Consider the following 23,678-nt stretch of genomic DNA (forward strand, 5'->3'; position numbering starts at 1 on the left):
GCCGAGACCCCTGTACTTATGCATTTTAAGCTTTTCGGCCGCTTTAGCCGCCGCACCAGCTCTAGTTTATTTATTGATTAATGTACATTTACCTGTTAATTTATTTATTTCATTAAAAATTACTTCAAACTTGTTTAGACACTAAGATATAATATTAGGTGATCCACATTGTATTACTGATCCACTTACTTGTTTTGTGAAATTCCGTTAAAGAAAATAGCATATCTCTTAACGTACCAAATATATAGGCAGGTACAAATGTGATGCTAATTGCAAAATGTGGTATACTGTTGTATCATATTCAAGCGGCGGAACCACACGAGGTACTTAGCTATTTAATTTTAGCAGGCGTTTAACATTACATAGGTTAGATCTAGAAACACGGGTCTTACTTACCACTATAGGTACTTTATAAAACGCATCATAATATATCCGACATGTTTGTCTTGCTTGAACCAATATACATTATGATACGTACCTATTTTATTTTTGTTCTTGCAACACACTGACCTATCCAACTTGAGATGAAATATGAATTATGACGTATAAACTGACTGTTTTAGGTTTTAATGAGTATAAAATTATGAACCATATTATAAACTAATAACTTTTTGTGAAGTGGTTAATTAATGTTTTTATGGAAAACGTTCATATAAATGATTTTAATTCATTATAAGAAAATTATTTTACGAAATGAATTTTTGTTATCAAATAAAACTTCAACGAAACGCTGCAATTAAAATAAACGACATTAAATATTTACTAGGTAGGTACTAAATAAATTATTGAGTAAACATATCAAAAAGCCAATAAAACTGACACAAACGAATCACACAATACAATTACACTTTGTAACGGTCCAGCGCTCGATGGAGTATGCAATTGAACCTTGTCCCTGAGTTGCGGAACGCTTTCTTCATCTTGTTTGAGACTATAAATAGATAAGATAACATTCATCGACCACAAAACAAACTTAACCAACAATGAGGTTGGTTATAGCAGTGGCACTAGTCTGCCTAGTGGCGGCGTATGCCAGGGAGATAGACCAGACTCAGGATCTGGTTCCCGCAGAGAGCAAAGGCCATCATCATGAGTCAGGCGGCGGCAAAGAGCACCACGCCCACCACCATCACGAACATGGGGAAAAGGGACACAAAGGCCATAAAGGGCATCATCATCACCACAAAGGTGACCACGGTGACCACGGAAAACATCATCATGAGCATCATCACGAGGAACATGGCGGCGGACACAAAAAGCATCACGATGGACACGACCATCATGGTCACCATCATGAACACGGACACCACCATAAAGGTGGCAAGCACGGCCATAAGAAACATCATGATAAAGGTGAAAAGACTGATGGTTACCATAAGAAGTACCATAAGGATCACTTCCATAAGGACCATCATTTCTATGATGATCATCATCACGAGGGCAAACATCACAAGCACGGCAAACACCACGGACATCACGAAAAACACGGCGGCGACCACAAAAAGGGCGGACACCACGAGCACGGTCATCATGAACACCATCATGGCAAGCACAGTCATCATGACAAGCATCATCATGACGAAGATCACAAAGGACATAAGGGCCATCACGGCCACGAAGAGCACCACCACCACCACCATGACCATGGTAAGAAAGGTGGTCACCATGACGGAAAGCATTGGGGCTTCCATCACGGAAAGCATTGATCTCATACCAAATTTGAGGCTGTGATATTTTTCCTAGACACCTGCGGGTCTTATAAAAAGCCCAATTTTAGTCGTTTTTTATTGTTATTTAGTTTTGATACTTTGTTGATTTTTAATTAAGAGCTAATGTGTCTGTAATTGGTGTGTTTTGTATGATAGTTCATTAGTTTTGTAAATAATAAAGGAAATTTCAATTATACTGGGTTCCATTAATTGAAAAAAATACAACGTCGACGCGATTTAATTAAAACAAAATATCCTTGACGAAAACATTTTTGAAAGGCTTCTAAATTTACTTTGAACTTTAGAACAGCCGTAAACAATCCTTAGTAAGTAGAATAAAGTTGGAAGCCTACGTCGAAGTAAATCATAATTAATAATCTACTATTTAATGATCTTGGTACTTTCGGCCCCGTCGTGCTAAATTACTGGTAAGTTTGAAGTTCAACCATTAGGCATCGAACCTTACTTAGCAATGTGTTCGTTGTAGCTGACAAGTTTATGTATAGTTTATGTATATAAACTTGTCAACTATAACGAACTACTTAACATAATATTTTTGGCTTTCCATTAGAGAAGGGACCTTTTGCTTCAAATTCAATAAAGATCTTTTAATCAGAATTTATATTGGAATTTTATTTTAGGACCCTTCTGTAACGGAAAGCCACAATTTACTTATATCTTCATAACTATGTGTTATAATATAAATATTACTCATCGTACACAATTATTATTTGATAATGAACTAAACGTTAAAGAATAGAAGAAGGACGGAAGGTGACCGCTACGTCAACGTGCTTTCATACAATACTTAAGTATAAGAACAATACATTCATATTACTTTTTCTCAAAAATGGACGGCAAAGTCGACGTTGCCGGTTAAAAAATAGGTTATTATAATGTTGGAACCGCGACTATTTACGTGTCTCAAATACGTTGGCGTATTTTCAGCAGAAAAATACACATCTTTTTTTTTTTAAAGGCGGCAAGCAAATCTTTTTAATGGTTTTACTTTTTTCTGTGAAAATTAGAACGTTGCTTCTATAAAATATTTCTATTTCTTGCACCATTTTTGAGAAAAGCACTATATATGACTCGGCTGGAAGGCTACTTGCTGGCTTCGGATTCAATTAAACTGACTCCCAAGGTCGTCCGTTTAAAACAAATCCTCAGCCTGCAAGTAGCTACTTCCGAACCTCGCCAATAATGTACTATTACTTTAAAAAGACGGGTTATGTTTTTCAATATATAGACTCATGGACAAATTTATAGGAACGCAAAACAAATACTAATTTTGAAATTTAATCCAGTAATTAAATCTTTTTTTGTGTAGCTCTAAATTTGTCGTAATAATCATAAAAAAATGACATAACTTAAATATTTTATTTTCTAATAACATAAAACCCGGATATGTTCGCTAAATACCTACATTATAGAATCCAGAAATTTTTCACCGAGCTCTCCAGCGTAAACTATAAAATGTAAACCAAATCCCAAATTGGTTTACGTGCTGCAAGCTCGTAACACAACTACTAGTCAATAGAGCACGTAAAACTCCACTAAAGAGTGCACAGGGGACCGCAGAATATGCATACAGCTCACAGTTTTATAACTAAACCAATTTGTATTCGAAATCCCTTAGCTCCATATAGAGACGAAAACTAAAAGCCGAAACTACACGCAGCTACATCCAGTTTGGCTAGTTTTAGCCTTTAGTTTTTATACACATTTAAATAAACAGGAAGTTTTCAGTTTAAATTTATTGTTTGAACATAAATGTAGGTATGTTTTTTTTTGCTATTGTTTTTTACGGAAATACTTATTTGAATGGTTCATGTTGATGGACCTATAGAGTAAAACTGAGTTTACCTTTAAAAGGTTGATCGACAATCACATATGGAAACAGAAATAATAAATCAAAATATTTGTTTCTGTATACCACAAAGTTACTAAATAAATTTTCTGCTTAACAGACGGACCTGGGGAAGAGCTGAAACGCCAATAGCGAAATATAAGGAAAGTAGTTAACGGTAATGCAGTTCCGGGCACTTATCTGCAGCACAGCCTACATACGACCAGTACGGCTACCACCATTTTGACAATAACATATACGCGAACGTGTGTATAACTTACTTTTTATGCATCTCGCATACTTAAATACGCTACTAAATAGTAGTGCGATCGAGATGTAAAGCAAGTAAGTCGTGGCAAGGCTACAGAACATACCTATTACACAGCTCATACATAACTGCAAGCTTTGACTGCAGGTGGAAATATTTATTATTATTATTATTGCGAGCCTATTGTGTCCCACTGCTGGGCAAAGGCCTCCCCCCTCTTCTTCCACGGAAATATTTACGTTAAGTAAATTATACTGTAACAAATTCAAATACCTTGGGTCCGTGCTGCACGAATCGGGTGAAATCGATCACGACGTCCAAGCCCGAATTAGCGCTGCTTGGGCAAAATGGCGAGAAATAACCGATGTCCTCTGCGACCCCAGGATACCGGTGAAGCTAAAGGGCCTTGTGTACAAGAGCATCATCCGACCAGTCCTACTATATGGTAGCGAGACCTGGACTCTCCTCGGAAGGCATGTCCAGCAGCTTCACGTCACGGAGATGAAGATGTTGCGATGGATGTGTGGCATTACGCGACTAGATCACATACGTAACGAACACATCCGTGGCAGCCTCGGAATCCGTGACGTAGCGGATAAGCTGCAGGAAAGTCGCCTCCGATGGTATGGCCATATACGCCGCAGACCGGACTACGTCGGAAATAGATGCCTCAATCTCACTGTCCAAGGCCCTAGATCACGCGGCCGCGGTAAGCCTAAGAAGCGCTGGCTGGACGTCGTGACAGCGGACATGGGGGAGAAACAATCTCACACCTGAGGATGCCGAAGACCGGGCAAAGTGGAGAAGACTGATCAGGAAAGCGGACCCTGGCGCTAGGCCGGGAAAACGCTAGGTTGAAGAAGAAGAAATTATACTGTAACAACTTTAACTTTCGTTTTCATTACAATTTCTCGTAAAGTGTGTTTTTGTGAGCTGGTATAGTACCTATACTAGAAACTAAGGAGTATATTTTCCCATTTTGTACGGCTTTAACAGAGAAATAAAATGTTGGATTGGTTTTAGTTGATTGTCTCATTGGTTGGCCTCGTGTAAGCACTGTGTATACTAAATACAGTGCACCGATAGCCCCCGGGGAAGTTGAGAAGGCTACACACTTATGAAGCTTACCGATTTGTACGCAATCTTTATATTGCCGACCTGCGGATGCTCATTAAGCGTTCATCGCCCCCGGCTCTTGGAAAAAATCCTTTATGTTAAATATTGGAAAACTGCAGAAAAAAGTACCTAATGGGCTGAACAGTCGTTGAATGAACGAACTATTTTTTTTGTCAATGCAAAGCAAAGGTAAGTACATTTTTGTTTTAGATATACTTATTATTTATCGTTATAATGTTAGTTTTATTACCTAGTCCGTTTTTGTTTGATGCACCTTCTACTGATACTGTTTGTTTAGCCGACTGGTACAAAATGCATTTAGGCATAACGTGTTCGCCATTTGTACAATATTTATTTAAATAAATAAAATAAGAAACGACAAAAAATATTTAAAAAAAGTTTTCCGACATCCACTAAATATTATTCTTACTTATAAAATCTAATAACAATGTTTACCAATTAAATGCCTAAGACAGGTGCAAGGCTCAAAAAAATACAAATCTCAAAGAGCCATAAAAACAATAACTCTTTTCACCCGAGCAGCCAAACTAGCATACCATGCTGCCAATTAAAAAAAATACATAAATTATAGGTACCAATGTGGTAACAATATTTTGTTAATAGGTACGTACATAAGTTGAAAATGATGACATATTTTTCTGGTAACTACGGTTTTCTTTACTACCTCTGGCTATTTCGATAGTATTAATGATTTAGAACGCATCGTAACTACACAGAGTAGAGTACACTTAAGAAAGCACTGATTAACATGAATCAATGTAAGATATAAACTAGTATTAACATGTAAGCACTAACTAACTGTAACAAACCAATGCTAAGCTTAGTTTAAATAATCTCCAAATATAGAGATTTTAACTGAGATTGTACAAAATGTACAACTAACCTGTTGTTTGAAAATAAACAGATTAAATTATATATTGTTTTTTTTTTAACTTACTTACTTATTTACCTAAAAGAAAATAGTCTCACAATGAGATCGGTTGATAACGCGAGTGTTCGAATGATGTAAAGGAAGTGCTCTCGTCAAACGTTTCCGGTTGAATGAGCACTTGACGTTACTACGCGACCATTCCCAGACGAGCCTCTGCCATAGTAATCTTAGGTGACAGTATTGTTATCGGTGACGAGTCTAGAACCTATAAATATGCGAAATATAAAAAGGTAATTTGATTTTGATTTGTTATATTACTCGCACTCTTCTCGCACTACATCTCACTCGCAATAGTTATTGTATTGTGCACTATAATTTCCTTAAACGTGAGTTTTCCCATAATCAAGCTTTTTTAGTACTAAGCTGTTTGACGACATTGTCCCTGTGGTCTCTAAAAAAGACTGGATATCATCAGTTGCGCGAGTTTTTCGAATTACCTGCACTTCTCTTATTTTAAAAGTCTTATAGCTTTAAAATCTTGATATACTAGTCTTAGTTCGAGATGTTATCTTTGAAACGTTAGTTACTTAATTTACAAGGTGTCACGAGACGAAACGTCAATCCGTTTAACGATTTTGGTTATGGAATCCTTGATAGGTAGATTTCCTTTAACTTTGGCGCCCTTTGATGCTACTACTTACGAGTATATGTTGTAGAAAGCAAAACAATATTAATCTGTAGCGGTTTGCAATATAATATTTAAAACTTTCGCGTTTTGAACACAAATCTCTGTTTTGACATTTTGCTGGGACATCAGTTAGCCGCGACCATGACCAGTGAAACCTGTGTCGAAACGTCCGTAAATAAAGGTATGTGAATAAAATTCGCGTTAGACCCGTCTATACATGTGAGTTAATATTAATCTGAATTCGTATTCATATTAACGAACTGTATGATATTTTAACTGCGAAGATTAGCATGGTCCAATGGCTACAAGGCATAAGCGTACGTGGAGTCGACAGGTCCTCGGCACAAGGGCTTAGGTCGCAATCAAAGGGACCGAATGACGCTTTAAGACACCGGACCGTTATATAGAATCTTTAGGCATATATCACATGATGCTTAAAATATGTGATGCTGCAAAACTGTAGCTGTAAGAATGTTCTTAGTCTGGAAAAAATATAACTTTTTCTAAACAACCCTAGTACCCTAACCTAACTTCACCCTAAATCATGTACCCTTTAATTACATAGGTAATTAGAATGTAATATGTGCACTAGCAAAACCTAAGGTATACGTTTTCGATATTATTTTTAGTATAATGTCTAATGTATCATTTCTTAATATGTATTGTGTCCATATTAACATTTACACTAACATTAACTATTTGTAGCCATAGTAACATTTTTATTTCTATAGTTACCCACCACCCAAAGTCAATTTAGTGATCTGTCCGTACCGACAATTTTGATCAGCAGCAAAGCACTGTCAATAACGCCAACATTAATCATTAATCAGCTTTCACTATCAGTTTATACATTTATCGATCGATAAATGTCGGTTAGTCATTATTTAGAAAAAATACATATTTACGTATATTATACCTATATTCAAAAGAATTTGTTAACCAAAGGATGCAAGACAGTGAGACAGCCATAAATCCTGAATGATATATTTTGGCGCTCGAACGTAGTGAGAGCGCAAATAGTTCGAGTTAGCTGGGTGCATGCATAGCGGTGCTTGGTGAGTTTTAGATTCATATGTCTGAAGGCAATTTTGCAGGCATAATTCGACAATGCTATATAGGTATTCATGGCCAGCGTGTCTGATTAAACTGCAATTATGTTACTGGGCGGGTATCGCCGTCTATACTAAAAAAAACTGTGTTTGCGGTTTATTTTACACGTAACAAACGAAGCAAGAAGGTATTTCGTTACAGGGGAGATGGTCGTCCTCTTAGCATCGGTTTGCAATCCATCTAGGAGAAGGATACTCCAAAATAAAACCCGGAATGGAGTTTCCGTAAGGCGCGAGTAGGGTCCAACCTGAAATAAGCGGCAGATTCCTGCAGCTGACCTGTCTCCACACGTATTGGCTCGCCTTTCCTGTGGGATAAGACAGTGAAGCCGAGAGGGTAATGCAGGTGCTGGGCATCCCTGCGTTTCCTCCGGTTTTACACCATAAATCGTCTGCATTATACGTAGGGCCAATGAGTGTTACACGTAAAGTTATAAAACAAACCATTCTCATTAGTAGCAGTAACGACGTATACCTACTCATCTGAGAACTGGTCCACCATTATTGCTCAGACTTTTATAATTCTAATTTACTTGAAGCTAGCTGAAGCATCAAAGTTTCATGCACGTGAGGTAACAGAGTTGCCAAGTGCATCCTTGCTACGATAAATCTTAGGCACTGCAGCAAAAGATTACATGATAGTATTACAGCAGATACACCACAGAACAAGTTAGAATGGCGATACGAGCAGGGTACGTGTCGCCGCCGGTTTTGAACAAACGCTCGCATGCTACTCGCCCGCGCTGACTGAAAACGAAGTAAACATGCCTTTTGCGCCACAAAGAAGCCAGACATCAAATCTGTCTAAAGGAGACGTATCCATACCAGGTACACAAGTTTTTACTACCGTTGCGCGAGTGTTAGTAATTGTGGAGAGGAACGAGCGGCGACACCGGTTCCGATACTCTGCGCGCGATAGCCATTCTAACCTCTATAATAATGTTCTGTGAGATACACCAACTAAAAAGAAGTATAAGAAGTATAGTATTAGGCAAACATAAATCGAGCCTTCATTTGTCTATGATATGAATAATCAAACTGATACCTTCAGTTACGTTGGTAGGTATCTCTCACTTCTCAATTGAATCATAATACATTTTGGATTGTGTACTTTTTGTTAGCTCTATTCGTGTAAATTATTATGGTAATATATAATTATCATCAGACATCGGATTTCAGGGGTCAATATACAATGACAATGACAGGTAGAGATTTCAAATGTCGATAAACTCAATTATCGATGTTTTTTTTTAAATCTAGTATTGGTCCATGTTTTGTTTGTAAAAATATATATACTCGTAGGTAATTTAGTTGAAAGTATAACAATGAAACAAAATATAATTTTTAAGAAAAAAAAACCGACTTCTATGCGGCCCGGTGAAAGATTATTGTAGATGGTGCGCTATGTAGAAAAGGAAGCATTTCGTTTCTGTAAGGCTCGCAGTTCTAACCTAACCTAACCCACTTTTGTTCGGTTCTGTGAGGATAGCATGCGGTGCGGTGTACGGGGGTTTGAGCGGGAGGGGTTTGGCCTCATCATACTTTATACCTACATTTTATGGTAGGTAATCATAGTGGTTTATTTAGTTTAGGTATCATGGTGGTTTTCCAGGTCAAGGTCCGGGTCTGTGTCCGAGTCCGGGTCCGAGTCTGGGTCTAGTCCAGGTCCGAGTCCGAATCCGAGTCCAGGTCCGGGTCCGGGTCCGAACCGGATCCGGGTACGAGTCCGGATCTGGATCCGAGACCGGGTCCCAGTCCAAGTCAAAGTCGAAATTTGAAATCACCAAACATGTACTATGCGTCGTTGAAGAGTTTTGTTCTGATCATCATCAGCAGTTCCAGTTCATCAAATGCGACAGTTTTTAATGTTAATGCTTTATTTTATGATGAAAATACAGAAAATTCTATACGTGTGCCTTTAAGATTTGAGGAGTTCCCTCGATTTCTCATGGATCCCATGTTCAGAACTTGAGCTTGACATAAATATGGCTTAAAAACCTAACTTGCTTAACAAACATAACGAAAAGAAAAAATCGCCAAACGCGAGCTATGCGTCGTTAAAGAGTTTCGTTCTGGTCATCATCAGCAGTTACACTTCCTCAAATGTTACTTTTTAAATGTATATGCTTGATTTGTTGATTAAAACACAACAATCACTATATGTATGCCTTTAAGATCTGAGGAGTTCCCTCGATTCCTTATGGATCTCATCATCAGAACTCGAGCTTGACAGAAATGTGGCTTAAAAACTTAACTTGCTTAACAAACATAACGAAGAGGACAAATCGCCAAACGTGAACTATGGGTCGTTGAAGAGTTCTGTTCTGATCATCATCAGCAGTTCCACTTCATCAAATGCGACAGTTTTTAATAAAAATGCTTGATTTTCTGATGAAAATACAAAAATCTCTATACGCACACCTTTAAGATTTGAGGAGTTCCCTCGATTCCTCATGGATCCCATCATCAGAACTCGAGCTTGACAAAAATGTGGCTTGAAAACTTAACTTGCTTAACAAACATAATGAAGAGGACAAATCGCCAAACGTGAACTATGCGTCGTAGAAGAGTTCTGTTCTGATCATCATCAGCAGTTCCACTTCATCAAATGTCACGTTTCTGAATGTATATGCTTGATTTGTTGATAAAAATATAAAAATCACTATATGTATGCCTTTAAGATTTGAGGAGTTCCCTCGATTCCTCATGGATCCCATCATCAGAACTGGGTTTTGACAAAAACGGGACCAATCTGTATGAATATACATACAACCAAAAAAAGAATTTTCAAAATTGGTCTAGTAATGACGGAGATATGGAGTAACAAACATAAAAAAAAAATAAAAATAATAAAAAAAACATACAACCGAATTGATAACCTCCTCCTTTTAGATTTGGAAGTCGGTTAAAAATGGCTCAATTATCTGGTTCTTTATTTTTATAAGGATATAATATATATTATTAATATGAAACTTAGTTTTCACAATCTAGCAGTCATTTAAAATGTAATTTAACAACACAAATACTTTATCATCGTCTCCGTAGCCAAATGGCAAAAAACGGAACCCTTATAGATTCGTCATGTCTGTCTGTCTGTCTGTCTGTCTGACTGTCTGTCTGTCTGTCCGTCTGTCCGTCTGTCCGTCTGTCCGTCTGTCTGTCCGTCCGTATGTCACAGCCACTTTTCTCCGAAACTATAAGAACTATACTGTTGAAACTTGGTAAGTAGATGTATTCTGTGAACCGCATTAAGATTTTCACACAAAAATAGAAAAAAAAGAATAAATTTTTGGGGTTCCCCATACTTCGAACTGAAACTCAAAAATTTTTTTTTCATCAAACCCATACGTGTGGGGTATCTATGGATAGGTCTTCAAAAATGATATTGAGGTTTCTAATATCATTTTTTTCTAAACTGAATAGTTTGCGCGAGAGACACTTCCAAAGTGGTAAAATGTGTGTCCCCCCCCCCCCCTGTAACTTCTAAAATAAGAGAATGATAAAACTAAAAAAAATATATGATGTACATTACCATGTAAACTTCCACCAAAAATTGGTTTGAACGAGATCTAGTAAGTAGTTTTTTTTTATACGTCATAAATCGCCTAAATACGGAACCCTTCATGGGCGAGTCCGACTCGCACTTGGCCGCTTTTTTTTATGAATGGTATCAGTCGATCACTTTTGTTTTGAGGTTCAAATGTCTGTATGGGACCCATTGTCTTAAAGCAATACAAAAGTCACAAATGATGGTCAAAGTCTGGCACCCGCACGTTACTGACGAAACGCTTCATAGAAAATGGCAATACATCGTGACGTCACCATGTAATGTTAGAAGCTGTTTCAATGTATGGAAAACAAGGAAATTGCGATTTCGTCGGTGAAATATTGCGTTTATGTATATGGTTGCTATACAATATTTTTTTAAATAAAATGTAGGGAATCGAATGGTATCATTTTTTTTCCTATTTGGAAGTTAAATTTTTTTTTTGAAACTTTAAGGTCTTGTATTTTTTTATGATTCCCATATATTTTTTAAATTTCCAATGCATTGAGATAAATTGCTCATTTTCTATCTATTTAACGAGATGACTTTTTTTTAAAGATTAAAACAAGTAACGGACAACAAAAACCCTTAAAATAAAAATTATAACTAAAATTAAAAACTAAGCCTAAACTATAAATAAAAAATTTGGCCTAAATCGCCGCCTATTGGCAGCGTGCCCAGAAGGCTGGCAGCATTGCCACGTTGTATGGCAATGCTGATCCGCTGTGCTAGATATGATCCAGCCCTCTGGTCACGCGTCAATTCTACTAACCTACGGCTGCACTCGTTAAAAACCCTGTGGGCACATTCCCCCCAAGGCCCCATTGTCTCGACCCCAAACGGCTCAAATATGCAACCACTATTTATGGTTGCATATTTGCGCCGCTTGAGGACCTCGGCCGAATTGGCAGCCGAACCAGCCTTCACTGCAGTGCCATGAAGATGAGACAGCGCCAGGGTATCGGCACAGGTAACGAGATTTAGTTATAAAATTCAGCATGTGTCAAATTCAGTGCGTGTGTGTTTTGCTTCTGAAATCCAATGTCATATCTTTCTTGTGTAATCCGTGCCGCGGCGTCAAACTTAGTTGCTAACTGTGCCCGGGAGCATTGACCAATCTCAACGTAATGAATATGCATCTTTTGGTCGTCTAACTCTAAAGTAACGACTTTTCTTTAGAGGTTCGTATCATAATCATAACTTCAGTTCGGTTATTATTAAAAGATTACAGGTAAGGGGGTTGAGAAAGGATTGACAGTTTGTATAGAGAACAAATCTTTTTTTCTGATCGAGGGAGTTAAAACTTTGGAAGAAGACATACATACAAAAATTAATGTACCGTGTTTTCTAGGGCTTTTTAGGGTTCCGTAGCCAAATGGCAAAAAACGGAACCCTTATAGATTCGTCATGTCTGTCTGTCTGTCCGTCTGTCTGTCCGTCTGTCTGTCCGTCCGTATGTCACAGTCACTTTTCTCCGAAACTATAAGAACTATACTGTTGAAACTTGGTAAGTAGATGTATTCTGTGAACCGCATTAAGATTTTCACACAAAAATAGAAAAAAAACAATAAATTTTTGGGGTTCCCCATACTTCGAACTGAAACTCAAATTTTTTTTTTTCATCAAACCCATACGTGTGGGGTATCTATGGATAGGTCTTCAAAAATGATATTGAGGTTTTTAATATCATTTGTTTCTAAACTGAATAGTTTGCGCGAGAGACACTTCCAAAGTGGTAAAATGTGTGTCCCCCACCCCGTAACTTCTAAAATAAGAGAATGATAAAACTAAAAAAAATATATGATGTACATTACCATGTAAACTTCCACCGAAAATTGGTTTGAACGAGATCTAGCAAGTAGTTTTTTTTTAATACGTCATAAATCGCCTAAATACGGAACCCTTCATGGGCGAGTCCGACTCGCACTTGGCCGCTTTTTTAGCTGCACAAAGTTCAAGCGTGGGCAACAACTAGTATTTATGAAATTTTTAGCATCAAGCATTTCTTTTTTATTATTTTATCTGTGACCTACGATAATGACTAGAGACTAGAATTACTTAGGCAGACTAATATTTTTAAGCAAATATTATATCGTATCGCGTTACATCAAAATAATTAATTAATGAAGCTCTCAACAAATCCTGTTCGGCCTTTAATACGGTAAATTTTCATGAATCTGTTAGCTTAATTCAGCTATCAGCTTCAATTTCCGGTTAATTCCACATTGATTATTTTTCCGCGAACTGTGAAACAGCGTGGAATCAGCATCACGTGGTGGCTTGAATAAAGCCGCCTTATAGTATCACGAGTACGCGACGACCACCCATAGTAAAATTTTAGTGTAGAGGTTGCGATTACATTGTACTAAGGTACTTACTTACTTAGGTTTACTTAAGGGCACAGCGACCCAAAATGAGCCTTCGCCTCCGACACGAGTACATGTTAGTTGTCTCGATCCTGTGCCATCTCCCACCGTTTGTCGGCTTGGAGATCGCGCAAGTCCGCTTCAACCGCATCGCCCCAGCGATATCTGGGACGTCCGATCGGCCTCCGCCCTACCGAGCGTCCCAGGTATGCCCTTTTAGCGCCGCGATCCTCCTCCATTCTCAAAACGTGGCCGAGCCGGCGAGGACGATGAGCTTTTGTGTCGCCTATAATATTGGGTCCAGTGACAAGATCTTCAATTAGGCTAAAGGATTTTTATCGAGCTCTAACCGTATTCCCCCGGAATGCGACATAATTAGGGTTTGCAATCCGGATCCGAAATGTATGAAATTATCCGAATCTGGATCCGGATCCGCGGATCTTCCCATACATTTCGGATCCGTCGTGCAAACCCTAGACATAAAAGTAGGTAGTTGTACTTAGTTAGAAAGTATACGCAATTCACCTAAATTGTTATAAACAATGCTTATGAACGTTTTTACGTCATTTATGGAATTATTCGCCCAAAAATATGTTTGCACCCTGGATATTTAGACACAATAAGTAACATTTGTTTTTAATTGGAAATATCGTATCGTACTCGTTTAGGTGAGAGAAAAAAACAATATTTAAATACGAGCGCACAAAGTGGAAAGTATACAGGTTGGCATACACAAGTGGGGTGGATAACGCATGTTGTTTGCTGAACATTGGGTGATATCCTTCGGTTTTCGCCTATATCACGAACGTATTTGAACATAGAAATCCCCGTTAAGTGCTTTTGTTTTTTATTACCTGTCTGCCTTTTTCTCCCTTCAACGATGGATTCACGAGTAGTTTTATTTACCGAACAATGGATGTTTAATTGTTTATTTACTGAACTATTGGTACAGATTGAAAATTAAATTCATTGTTCAGGCAATTTCCACGATTATGATTTATACAGCATGTATTTTTACCGAATATTCCACGGATGTATACTTTATTCTTTATTCTATAAATAAATACAGGTATAAGTTTACAGCTCTACTTTCTATACTTAAGCCCCCTATGCCCTAGCAATACGACTAAAAAAATCAGCATGCAATGTATAGGTGTTACTCAAACTTTTTCGGCTTCGGAAACGGATCAAATAACTAAAACTCAAATTGGCCTGTATGATTTGATTGCTTTCCTTGTTACTAGATGCCGGTTGAAAAGTCGTGATTTGAAGAGTCCTCTCAGAATCAGTTTTGTTTATAACTGCGTAGAGTTCCTATTCATGTGTTTTCCTAGACAGCGCCTAATCGGGACATTTCTGCGTTCATTTTTCGTTCACGCCTTCATTGCGGCTCATTGCGCCTTGCAAATTTCGTTTGCACTGAATAATTCACGTGACGCGTACCTAATAAAAGTTTCAGCATGGCGGATTGGCGCGGTGTGGAGTGCGACGCGGCTAATCAAATATTTTTATGATCGACGCAGTTTACGAGCGGGCTGTTTGTTGAGGTGTGCGGCGATTTCGCTTCGAGGCACAAGCTGAACGCGGTACCAGTGGCAGTTAGGTTAACTAAATAACTAATAACACACTAAGACAGTGTACTGAAACTATGCAGCAACCGATTCTGGCACCTTGTTTCGAGGGAGACGCTCTTGATGTGCGTAAAGCGTTAACAGTTTGGCTTGGGATCCGCCAGGGTGATATGTTCGCAATCGACGACTCAATAGATGATTTTTATTTTTTTCGGATTCACCTCGTTTATGGACAAAAATGCAGTTGAAATTTAAAACACAAGGTTTTCGAAACCCAGTAATATTTCATACTGTGTATTCATAAAACGTTGATCAACATAATCTATAACTAAATGATGGCATGGGCTAAATCATAACTTGTTACTTATGTAGGTGCGAAACCATGGTTATTAAGTACTTTACACCCCAATAATTTTTGGGATAACCCCATATAAATAAGTGCACGGAGAGTAAATACATAGGTATTTCGATGAAAAACGGTCAAAATTCTTTACCTTTTATTACTCTAAAATAGTCTTATGACTTGTACCATATTAGTATTGCTGTTCCTATAACCTTTCCCGCTGTCAATGTGGACATAGTGCCTTTTCATTTATGCACCTAATTTAATAAGGCCATAAACTCATGATTGTATATTAAATGAGTACCTATTTTCTCAGTTTCATTTACCCACTTAAATGAAATATATTTTATGAAATTCTAACTAATAGGTATAAAATAAAACTGATTATATAATGAACAAAATCGGTCAAATTCCTAATAACTACTATATAACTGCTATTTATATTTTGTAGCTCTATTAATAAGTAGGTAATATTAGGTACACGGTACTACGTACAGTCGAACACCTCCATGTACGCCTTATTTACAAATAAACGGGACATGTTCCCAGAAACTATTTCGGTTGATAAATTATACCGGATTGTGTAGGTCAAACGTTTTGAAGTGGCAAACAAACAGCTAGCTCACATATATTAATCAAGAATAAAGTAGTTCAGCAGACCAATACACGCGAATCCGTTAGCAAAAGAGCTAACTTTTACCTTATACAGTGAAATTTGCATAGTAGGCATACTTAATAGTCTAGTGAACCCAATATCAACCCATTAAAATTACGGTGAAATTAAAAACACATCTGATCTGGTACAGATAATAGTATTTTATGCAACCGTTGTTTAAGAGAGGTGGATGATTGGTGGAATTTATTTGTTGCCCACCATAACAAATAAATTCGACCAATCATAGCGTCGCATTGCGTATGTTTTGTCCCTCACGGCGGCACGCGTAGACCACTTCTATAGGATGCTACCTTCTATGACTACAACACAGCTGGCTGCAGCGTTGAAACAGCGGGAAATGGCTGATGTCGCTGTAAATTTCCTTGATAAATTACTTTGAAAGTCAACGTTCAAATTGACGCAGCAATGTAGCAACTATAGCTACATTGCTGCGTCAATTTGAACGTTGACTTTGCCACGTTAAAAGAAAATTAAAACTTTTGTCAATTGTGACTGAAGCTTAAAAGCTTCTACTGGGCTTACGGTGCCCATAAATTTCACCTCGGATCTTTGTTTGCACAAAAATCGCTCACTCTGTTTGCTAAGCGCCATCAGTCATATATCCAAAACAGGGTGGAAGTGGGCCATGGGCATACGTCAGTAAATCAACACACCGACGGCCTCCACACTTCCTGTTTTTAAAGGACTGTATGCAGCACAGTACTTCATAATATTGCAATAGCATTCAGAAGAAATTAAAAATTTAGGGAGGTACTACGCATTCATAATAGAATTCTATTTGATTTAAAGAAACTTGACAAAGTCATGTAACACAAAGCACAAAGCTACGTCGACTACTAGATATCTATGGCATGGCAGCAAAATTTAATAATCAGAGTTAGATAATTATTATTTAAAAAAAAAATTATGCAAGCATCCTAGAGAACGAGCCTAATCCAGTTTTTTTTTTCACTTTTTTCAATCACAAAAACTAGTGTAGGTATATGCGTTCACTGGTAGGTATACAATGTACGGCCCGGGACCACTTAAGGAAAGGTTGTCAATACTTTCAATTTCTAAGGAACAAAAATAAACACCTGAGGAAACATTTACTTACAATTTCAATGACAGCTTACGTTCCCATAGCTTTTTGACGTGATAACGTCTTATAAATCGATGAACACCGGTAGCATGCACGAAAAAGTGTCATGAATGTTGTGGACAGATCTCCATGCTAACGTAATGGACAGATCTCCACGATAATAATTCAATTCAATTCATAAATAAAAGTACCTATGCAACTTTTCATAATTTTTCTTATGACGTTATTTCGCAAAATTATCGTCCGTAAACCGACTTTACGAATAACCATTTTTTTTTACTGAAGAGCTTTCAAAGTTGGTTTCCCATAGGTACTCGTACTCGTCCGACTTTCTTTAACTAAATTATACTGAGCCTAGTGTCCCCTGTGCATAACAGACTCCATTACCAAGCAGTGCCGTGACAATAGTACACAGATGAGTAACAAGATATAGAGAAATATAGTAATAATGAATGTGCAGTCTTTTGGCACAGGTAGGGTAGGTAGGTATATTATTTGGGAACCCCGTTTTGAGAAACATCACTTTCTTTGTTGGCGTACCTACATTTTCGAAGGACCTTTATGAGCAGTCGTCTTCGACGAAAGTCAGTAACTGAGTAAATAAGCCTCTACACAAGATTAAATTAAATCAAATAAATTAAATTAAAATCGGTTAATAACTCGTATAAATAAATAGTAACAGATTAAGTATATTTTGCGTTCTCGCAACATGATTTATTTCGACTTAAAAAATATATCAATATATGGAGGAGACAGTAGGAGTTACATAAAAAATATAGATATATAATATATATTTCTTGAGGGATCTTCACTCTTCAGTATAATTTTCAGTAGAGGATTCCTGCTCCGTCTTCGCACTCAAAAGCTTTCATATGTCGTCTCGTACCTCTGACTCTTATGGAGATAGCTCTTATCAAAGAAATTTGGACTTTAACTTTCAGCCAAAAAATTTAGTATATGTTCATTTTAGAATCACTTCGAATGATTCGTGTTTATTGAGCTTTTTCTCTGAAATTAGCTAGCTAAATAAATTCTAATTATAAAGACATTGTTAGAATGAGAACGGTGTTCCCATGCAATATGTCATTAAGTGTCGGCCGAATAACGGATCCACCCAAAGGAAAAGTGAAACCTGATTGACAAGTTTTTAAGAGAAGGTGTGCCTGGTGTGGTGGGTACTTTCGATTGGGTCTTATTTCGTTTATTTCGCTCTCCGTAAAAGAAATGACTCTCTTTAAAACCATGCCTGTAAGCATTTCCATTGGCAATCCCATACGCATACAATATGGAATGGGTCATAACAGTAAGTATAATCTATATCTTCCCCACATCAATAATCAATAACTATCCATTTTGTGAATTCGGGCTTAGTGTCAGGGTGACACTAACCCCGAATTCTCAAAATGGATTGTTTCATTTTAAAAGCAAGCCTAGTTCAAGATACCAATATTCTCATCAAAATGTGCGACTTCCGGCTAGATGTAAAAATACCTACTCTGTAACTATTATAGAAGACATTGTAGTACATATTGTTTTCAAACTGTGCACCGTCCCGATGGGATGCCATGGAAAATATTTCCGGTTCCGAACCCCTCTTTTGCCTTCTCTCATTGTTTTTTCGATCCCTCTCAATCATTGTCATTGCTATTTATTTTTTTAATGGGCTACCATGCATGATTCACAATGACGTCGGCTGGTAGTTAAGGAAACTGAATGGAAATATATTGAAAGCATTTTAATAAAATATTTATTGGCATAAATAATAAGGTTTCGTAGAAGCCGAAAAGAGAGCAAACATTTTTTTTTATTTACATTAAGTGCTATTACATTAAGGTATAGTAGGTCAAACCATTTTGTCAGTCAGTAAGAACCAGGAAAACTATACTCATACTTTTCTTTTGGGTGCTAAGTATATTTAGGAATATTGAATATAAGTACTTATTATAAAAATGCCTCCTTATTTTACGGTATTCATATTAAGACTAATAAAAACTATGATAAAGCCAAAACCAATTAAATAAATACAGGGTACATATTAGTGGCCCGGCCAGCGAAAGAAAAGTCTTCTAGAAATCGATTTTCGCTCATGTCGTCTCAGATATGGGTGAATATGGTATCGATGCATTGTGTAATGCCCTGAACCCAAATATATGAGATGACAAGAGCGAAAGTGGTGGGGGTAGTTGCTGTGACGTCATAAAGTCGGCAGTACAAACTTTATTTTTATTTTCGTTTAAACATACCATGTGGGGTACCAAATGAAAGGGCTTTGTAAGTAGATCACAAATGTATAACATACTGTAACATTTTCAATACTTGGTCTAACAAATTATTAGAAAACGTTCAAAAATTTCACAATCCACAGTTGACTTTTAACTGCTCTAAATTGAAAATGGCTGAATGGATTAGTCCAAAATATATACCAAGTGACTGTGAATATCCTCTATGTAACGTTAAAAAATAATTAACCAGATATATCAAAAAATAAGAAAAGTACATCAAGTTGAAAGAGTATAATTTTCTGTTACATTAAACTGCAACTATTATTAAAACAAACAAAAAACCCGACAGTTTACATATATTTTTGAAATGGTATTTTTACTAGCTTTCATTTGGTACCCATATTGCTAGAGTAAGAAAAAAACAATCCCCCCCTCAATTTTTTTATTAGCGGGCGCCATTGTCAAAATTTATATAGCCTATGTCACTACAACAATTCTGACAAATTCAACCACACCTCATATGTCAAAAACTGTCCAGCCGCTTGGGCTGTGTGGAGGGGGGGGGTTTGTTTTTTTTCTGGATTGTGAAATTTTTGAACGTTTTCTAATAATTTGAAATATTGAAAATGTTACAGTATATTTGTGATCTACTCACAAAGCCCGAAAGGGCTTCCGAAGGGGGGGCTGTGGGGTACCATATGAAAATATGGTACCCCACATCACATGGTATGTTTAAACGAAAATAAAAAAAGTTTGTACTGCCGACTTTATGACGTCACAGCAACTACCCCCACCACTTTCGCGCTTGTCATCTCATATATTTGTGTTCTGGGCATTACAATGAATGCATCGATACCATATTCACCCATATCCGAGACGACATGAACGAAAACTAACCTAAAGCCTGAAAAAACGGCCTACTATATAAAACGTAATATGATTATGAACAAGCAAAATTCTCACTGTTGCCGTCTATTATAAATATTTAATCGTGACTCTAGAAAACAATCATTGGCGTCTTATTGTAGTAAAACTATGGTTCGTTTAAATGTACCCAAAGTAAAATCTGCTATAACCTAATCTAATCTAAAGGAGTAAAGTTAAGCCAGATATCTCTGTCGATAACTCTAGCGTAGCCGAGGTCAGTTTTCGGAAGCCTCGGTGGAGTCTTCGAGCAGGGTCGGACTTGATACTTCAATAAAATGCGGCGAGCAATGCTGCTAATAATGCGTTTTGATAATTCCTCACCTGGAAAAAATGAAGTATGTACTTAATCAGTAATTAAATTCATATTAAAAGATTAAGATTTAGTCAAAGTGCCCAACTAGATCATTAGGGATAAGTCGGCCTGTTGCCAGACATAAGGTTGTTATGAAGATATTGTTTTTTTAAATGTTTGTAATCGCATATATTATAATGAAATGGTAGGCCGATTATGGTCAGATACCAAAGTGTTATGATTTTGATCTTATTTTGATAAGACCTTGGCGATCGTCTAGTCTAGGTATTGGTGCGCTTGTCACACGGCTTCCACTTTATTTCGCATGCACCAATCAGCGTAAGCGATCTTCAAAGTCGTGTCAAAACAAGATCAAAACCATTAACCATTTGTTAAATCAGAATCGAAACCCCAGCACTCGTACATAAATTAGACTTAGTCGCTTACGCCGTTAAGAACACTAGTCAACTGACTAATACTGAGATACGAGTAGCCTCCTCCTAGTACAACATATAATGGTATTCGTAGTTTTATATTACGGTATTCTGATGTTATTATTATATACAAGCTTTTATTTACCTAACTCGCAATGTATGTATGTTTGTTCGAGTATGTATCTATGCAAAAAGTACAGTCAGCGATAAAAGCTTGCACCAAAAAATGTTTTTTTTTTGCCAAAAACTTATTTAGAAATCAGCTGACATCTTACATAAATTAAAGTTCGAGTGAAAACTACGAGTATATTTATATGGGTACTTACGGAGTTATACGTAATGTGATTAAATGCACGTTCATGGCATAAATACATTTTAATTCCCGAGTTCTATTTTAATTAATTTACAACAGCTTTGCTATTTATTGATTTTATGCGAGGCGTTTAGACTTAAAGTATAGTACTTTACTTATTACACGTACCTACTTTTGCACTGAATAGTTATTCAAAAAATTCTTAGACTCATTTTGGCTAACAAATAAATCTCACTTACCAACACATTTCCTAGGGCCAGCTCCAAACGGTACATATGAATAAGCGTGCTTCAACTTTCCTTCGTCAAAGCGATCTGGGTTAAAGAGTTCAGGTTCCTCGTAAAATCTTCTATCTTGATGCAATGCCTCAATAGGAATAGTAGCAGTCAAACCTCTGTCAATTACAAGACCATCAGGGAATTTGTACATTTTTGTACATTTTCTAGATGCGATAGAGTACGCTGGATGCAGTCTTAAAGTTTCACTTACAACTTTATCTAAATAAACTTCGCAATCTTCACCCGATCTACAAAGGCGGATCTTTTTTTGTACCTCAGGATATTTGGCTAATTCATAAAACAAAGCAGTAAGCACATTTAGACACGGAATATAACCCTCTGTAATAAATGAGGCCAGAATTGAAACTGCTAACTCAATGTCGGAGTCTCTTTTGCGCTTGCTGTGTTTTTCTTTAATGTCCAATTGAAATTCGGATCGTATCCTCTTGACTTCCTTCATTAAATTTGATTTTTCAAGTACCTCGAGGGATTTGTTTACCGTTTCCCCGGGTAAAGTACTCAGGCCGAACAATAAATACAGAGACGGAAAAACGTTCTTTAAATAGGTCTTAAACTTTTCTGCTAAGGTAGGTTTTTGAACAGCGGATCTAAAACTATGTATGATTTTCTTCTCGTTTCGCGTAAAATCTTTGTTTAAGAGTAAGTATTCAAACGTTCCATCCAATATATCAGCTAGAAACTGTTGAACGTTAGTATCTCCATTGATTCCTGACAAATAGCCGTGCAAACTGTCTTCAATTTCATAAGGCATGCTTTTCAACAATGACTCCATTCCTTCGCGCATTACGGTCCATTTTTCTCCCTCCGCGTAAAACAAATTGTTTCGTAAACAAACATCCTGAGATTTGTCCAGGCCAAGGCCCCTGCAGTGGAAACTTGCAAAATCCGTACACAACATCTTCTCAATTACATCCGGATCTTTGACGATCAAATCTGGGATTCTGCTTTTGATGCAACCGTAGAGTCTTTCATCGGGGTGTTTAGCGTAGAGTTTGTTTACTTCGTCGGTGGTATTTCTTAATCCAAGAACTCGATGATAGTCACTCCCGAAGAAAGGTAATACTGTTTTGTAAGATATATGTCGAACATACCAGTAACTGAAGTATTTGGTCACATAGTCGAATGTTAGGGCTACGATGAGAACGGCGAGCACGCTGAAGTTAAGTAAGAAACTTTCGAAGAACATTGTGCGTTTGCACCGTGTGAGTTGTAAACAGTTACTGCGGATGCTGGCCGCTCCGTGGGCCATAACGGTGTCTCTTAGGCACTAAGCTGCTACGTACGGGTTTCGAAGGTTTTCGTCAGAGTGCCATTGAACCCGAGAGTATGTAGGTTACAGTCTTCAAATTTAGGTAAAATGTATAATATTTAGCAACTAAATATTTATAATATTTAGGATTATTGGTTTATGTTTTATGTTACTATTATTGTTATAAAACTAATATTAATAACTTATAACTAGAATTTAAATGTAGGTAGGTAGTCAGCAACTAGTTATAGTTATCATATCAAGATGACAGCCAAACAAGTTTAGAATGTTTAACGGTATCATGCTTTGTGGATTAGGTAAGTAGGTAAATCAATTGCAGAACATAGGTGTTAATTTGAGATTGTGAATATAAGTAATAAAACAGTTCTTAACTAAACTTACTTATAATAAGATTTTATGTTTGCCGAAGATGGTAAAGACGGAAAATAGAAATAGTACCTAATACCTATACCTAAGTAATGAGTAGGTAGTATTTTAACATTACAGTATTTTTCACATAGCTTGGGTACGGTGACAGCTGTCATCATCTCCGTACATTTTATAGGTAAGTTTATAAATAACCATAAAACGCAAAATTTTAAAAATGTGTATTGCGATGACAGCTGTCACCGTACTCAAGCAATGTAAAAAAAATTATAACCACCAATAAAATAAAAACTGACCAAGAGCATGTCGGGCCATGCTCAGTGTAGGGTTCCATAGTTAC

The 23,678-nt window shown here is 37.1% G+C and overlaps 2 protein-coding genes across 2 annotated transcripts; one reads left to right on the top strand and one right to left on the bottom strand.

The window, feature by feature from the left end:
* Nucleotides 1-876: 876 nt before the first annotated feature.
* On the top strand, nucleotides 877-1,905 carry LOC134653533 (histidine-rich glycoprotein-like). Its single transcript, XM_063508910.1, has one exon. It carries the CDS (start codon nucleotides 984-986, stop codon nucleotides 1,704-1,706), a length of 723 nt encoding a protein of 240 aa, XP_063364980.1. The 5' UTR covers nucleotides 877-983; the 3' UTR covers nucleotides 1,707-1,905.
* An 18,580-nt stretch (nucleotides 1,906-20,485) lies between these two features.
* On the bottom strand, nucleotides 20,486-23,061 carry LOC134653541 (cytochrome P450 6B1-like). Its single transcript, XM_063508922.1, has 2 exons — nucleotides 21,643-23,061; nucleotides 20,486-20,685 (listed from the first exon to the last, which is right to left on the bottom strand). Exons 1-2 carry the CDS (start codon nucleotides 22,949-22,951, stop codon nucleotides 20,519-20,521), a joined length of 1,476 nt encoding a protein of 491 aa, XP_063364992.1. The 5' UTR covers nucleotides 22,952-23,061; the 3' UTR covers nucleotides 20,486-20,518.
* Nucleotides 23,062-23,678: the final 617 nt, after the last annotated feature.

Source organism: Cydia amplana, chromosome 1, assembly GCF_948474715.1.
Source record: "Cydia amplana chromosome 1, ilCydAmpl1.1, whole genome shotgun sequence".
In the NCBI taxonomy this organism is placed as follows: Eukaryota; Metazoa; Arthropoda; class Insecta; order Lepidoptera; family Tortricidae; genus Cydia; species Cydia amplana.